This window comes from Austrofundulus limnaeus, unplaced genomic scaffold (genome assembly GCF_001266775.1).
Source record: "Austrofundulus limnaeus strain Quisiro unplaced genomic scaffold, Austrofundulus_limnaeus-1.0 Scaffold427, whole genome shotgun sequence".
Classification (NCBI taxonomy): Eukaryota; Metazoa; Chordata; class Actinopteri; order Cyprinodontiformes; family Rivulidae; genus Austrofundulus; species Austrofundulus limnaeus.
This window is the reverse complement of record NW_013952829.1, coordinates 119456-123715: the sequence shown is the minus strand read 5'-3', so window position 1 is coordinate 123715 and position 4260 is coordinate 119456. Positions and strand designations below refer to the sequence as shown.

Below are 4260 nucleotides of genomic sequence, written 5' to 3'. Positions count from 1 at the left end.
TTACAGTGCCCAAATTTATGCACCTGCCTAATTTTGCTTTTGTATCATATAATCAAAAAGACGGCTGGTCACAAAATATATAAATATTGTTTTCAGTTTCAAAATTTTTCTCCACATTTATGCTCAGTTTATATGTTTAATTTGAAATGAAAAAGGATATTTAAAATTAAAAAGGTTTTTTTCTAAATGTGTGCCAGAAATACAAATTATTAAAAATGAGCACACATTTATAAAATCAAAGTGGGCAGTACAGCTACCTCACAGAACAAAGAGCTAATTAAACAAAACTTTACTGTGGACTTCGCTTGCTGTTGGGGTTGAATCCTGCTCCTCTGAGCTCTCGTCAGTCTTCTCTGAAACAGGAAGCTCAGCGCTGAATTCCCGATCAGAGAGAGACTCCTCGGGCGTTTTGGTCGACGGCTCCAACTCCCAGCTGGGTGTGAAGGTCAGATGAGGAACCAGTGTGATTTTTATCTTTGACTCCGGGGGTGCGCTAGTCCCAGCCTCATCGATGATTCCAACAGAGGTGTGGTCCGCAGATAGAGTCGGGTTTGTCAGAAAAAGTTCAGGTTTTCCGTCGGGCGTTTCCCCAGAAGATTCATCTGCCTCCTCAATGGAGTCTCCTTCCCCTGAAGCATCGTCTGTGAAGTTCTGGGCCGTGCCGAGGAAAACTGCTGGGTTTTCTTCTGACTGCTCTCGGTCAGTTTTATCCTGAATCTCCTCCAGAGGTTCATCCTCAGATGAAATATTACTTTCATGCAGGAATGTTCCGGCCTCTGAAGTGTTGGCTTCAGTCATCATAGGAGATGAAGACATGGTTGCGGAGGTCGGGGACACCAGCAGTGTAAACAGGTTGGTTTTTAAAACAGAAGTACTGGAGTTTAGGTCATTTGTGACTTGGACGACTTCTGTTGATGGAATTTCTACAAGATCCGTGTGTCCGCTCTGCTCTGTCAGATCATCTGAAGTGTGATTGAACTCATGATTCACCAGGACAGCTGACTTTGGACTCGAGTGCCCACCATTGAGGTCAAAACCTGTCAGGAGAACATAATTATGTATCCACATTTGTAACAACTTAAGTTGAGAATTTAAAAAAAATGAGAGCAATCATTCATTTAGCTGAACTAACCAGGCTACTTTTAAAACAGAAACAGAGTCATCTTACTTGTATTAAAGGTAGGGACTCTTTCAGAGATGGAAGAGATGTTCAAACCCATTAAACCCTCGTCAGAGGGATCTGAGGTCTCCTCCTCAGACTCTTCTGTTGGCTGATTTTCTTCTGTGCCATTAGTAAAATATGGCTGCAAGGAGGTGGAGTAAGGGTCCATTTTTTCAATCTGAGGTGAAATCTCAACTAGAGAATCAGTGGTGCCTTCTTCTTCTTCTTCTTCGTCTAACCTTCCTAAAACAGCTGATTCAGATACAGAAGGATGATCCGAGGTGACATTGATTGTGTGGTCTTCCTGTGAAACAGGAAGTTCACTCCCCTCGTATTGCTCTTCATCCAAATCAGCTTCAGATGTGGAATTATAAACCAACCAATCGGGATCCTCTGTGGACTCTATACTTCTGGAAGTTGTTCCTTCTGTTGTGGGTAAAGAGGGACCACCGAACTCTGGAGAAGTTGTTGGAAGAACGTCACCATCTGTGTGTGGGTTTTCGGGCGCCGTCTGGAAGGAGTCTGGGCAGCTGGTCTTCTTTACATCCTCCCGGGTATCTTCAGTGGAGGGGATCTCCTGATGCTCAGATGATGGAGTGACAAACTGAGGAGGGCTTTCTATTAGCACCGCCTCCTTGTCTTGCTTTGTCGGATTATGCGTTTGGCCATGTTGCATCTCTTCGGTCTCTTTTGAATTCGACTCGCTCAGACTGACATCCTGCTGCGTGGTTAAAAAAACAATGTCCTGACCGATGTCCTCTGGCTCAGTTGGGAGAAAATACTCGGGAGGCTCAGTGTAAGGGCCGTTATCACCTGGAAAGAAGAGCATAATTTAAAAAATATTCTCCCACCGTTATGTTCTTTTGACCATACGGATCATCATTTAAAAAAGTGCTCCCTCACTTTTAAAGCAGTAGACATCGTGTCGAGAGTGACCCTCCGGGAAGCCTGTTTGGTTGCTGTATCGATAGACGGTCTTAACGCCGGGTTCGCCGCCTCCACAGCGCTCTCTGGGGATGACGATGGGGTAGCGCACGCTCCCGTCGGCCAGCCAGCCCGGGCTGCAGTGGTTCAGCCCATCGCTCCAGGCTGCGTAGAGCTGAGCAGTGGTGGCCAGCTCCGCGCCGTGACTCACGCAGTACGCCTTGGCCTCCCAGAAGGTGAAACGCTGCGGGGTGGAGCCGTGGAACACCTCACCTTTAAAAGGAACACAGGTAGTATGATTTTTTTCTCATTTTATGTGTCAAAATCAAGTCATTTACAACCTTTCTTGACAGTTTTTTTTATTTAAGATTTCCTCTTTTACTGTACAGTTTTACTTTGTATTTTATTGTTTCAATTACCACAATCACTAAGTCCAATAGTACAGCAGTAGAAGCTGTAGGATGATAAAATTATTTGACCTTAAACCATTTTTGTAAAAGAGAGAAAAAAAATCTTATAAAGCTTACAGCAGGACTACTTGTACTTTAAAGTGTATTTTTGTTCAAATGTTTTTATTTATGCACCTTTAAAAGTGTTTTCCTGTCATGTGTGAACAAAAGACAACATCCAGGATGTCTATACCACTTTTTTGACTATTTGTCAAAACTAATTGAATATTTCCATAACAAATACATCATCATTAAATCATTCATTTAAAATATGATCATAAGTACGTTTTATTTCTCTAGAGTTTTTCAGATAGACATCACAAAGTGCTTCACAAGAAGCAAAACTTAAAGTAGACATGTCATGCTTTTAAATCTTCCTTTTCACATTTAAATCATTCAGCTGGGATCTATATAAAGTGGAACTACAATGCTTTGGTCTGAATTCCTTGTTATTGTAACTTCGTCAGCCCCTCTTTCACTCTTCTGATGTGTGTCTCAAAGTAGCTGGTTTTGCTACGGTCCCCAAAGCAGCTTTAAGCCCCGCCTCCCTTTGGCTTCCAGACCGGTCCACTCCTTTTCTAGTTTGCAGAAACATTTTATTTACATTTTAATTAAAAGATGTCAGCAAGAGAAGATTTGTCCATGCAAGTCCATCCATTGTCACGGAGGGGCAGGACGTTCCACAGTTTAGGGACCCTTGCTTGAAAGGACAGGTCCCCTTGAGTCTTAAACCTGGATTTAGGAACCTTCAGGAAATTTTGGCCCGAAGACTAAAGATTGCCTCCAGAAGAATAAAGAGTGACAAGTTCTGTAATATATTGGGGAAACTGTCCGTTAGGAGCTCTAAAAGTCGAGACTTAAATTTTAAAATCAATTCTGAATTTGACAGGAAACCCACTATAAAGAGGATAAAACTGGTGATGACAGCTTTCATGCTCTGGTTTGACCTTTTTCATCAAAAGTCAAAGGTCTATTTTATCTGTTCAGGCAAACCAGGTTTACAGCAGATTGTTTTAAAGCACTTTTTAAGAGAAAACATTTGAATAAAATGTTTTGTATCTGCAATGACCTGCCCTACAAAATGTACTGCAAAAACAAATGTGTTTGTTATCTACTGTGCTACTTCCTGCTATTTGCTAGCCTTATGCCACTTTGATGATGATGATGATGATGATGATGATGATGATGATGATGATGATGATGATGATGATAATTTATTTCAGACAAACATTTCACAGACAAGTGCCAAAATAAATAAATAAAACACCATACCTTACTATGATGTACATCAGGGGTGTCAAACTCATTTTCACTGAGGGCCACATGAGCGTTATGGTGGCCCTCAAAGGGCCACTTGTAATGAACTTTGATGTTTCATGTTGAACTTTGACTAAACAGAGTTTTAATACATCCTATTTTAAACACTGATAAGAACTAAGTGTATGACTGACTAAATCTGTAATAAATACAGAAATATTAAAAGTAAAACAAAAAATTTACTCACTGATGAGTTTCTAGTGAGTAGCTGCATTATGGCAGATTTAGTTTGTTTGATGGTGACTTTAAAGCAGCTTATTTTCAGACATTAGTACTGTGCTATCCAACTAAACTGCTCAGTTACTTCAAGCCAACAGCTCAGGGACAGGATTTTTTAAAATTTATTATTTAATTTATTTTTATTAAATTAATTTTGCTGCATTTAACCATAAATTTAAAGTTTACCAT

The 4260-nt window shown here is 40.7% G+C and overlaps 1 protein-coding gene across 1 annotated transcript in view; it reads right to left on the bottom strand.

Annotated features, from left to right (window-relative positions):
* Positions 1–4260, bottom strand: part of bcan (brevican) — a gene marked incomplete in the record, with an annotated part of 25656 nt that overhangs the window by 4914 nt on the left and 16482 nt on the right. Inside the window, 3 exon segments of the mRNA XM_014024568.1 lie at positions 294–1037; positions 1169–1975; positions 2066–2359. Of these exon segments, the coding sequence (XP_013880022.1) occupies positions 294–1037; positions 1169–1975; positions 2066–2359 (1845 nt within the window).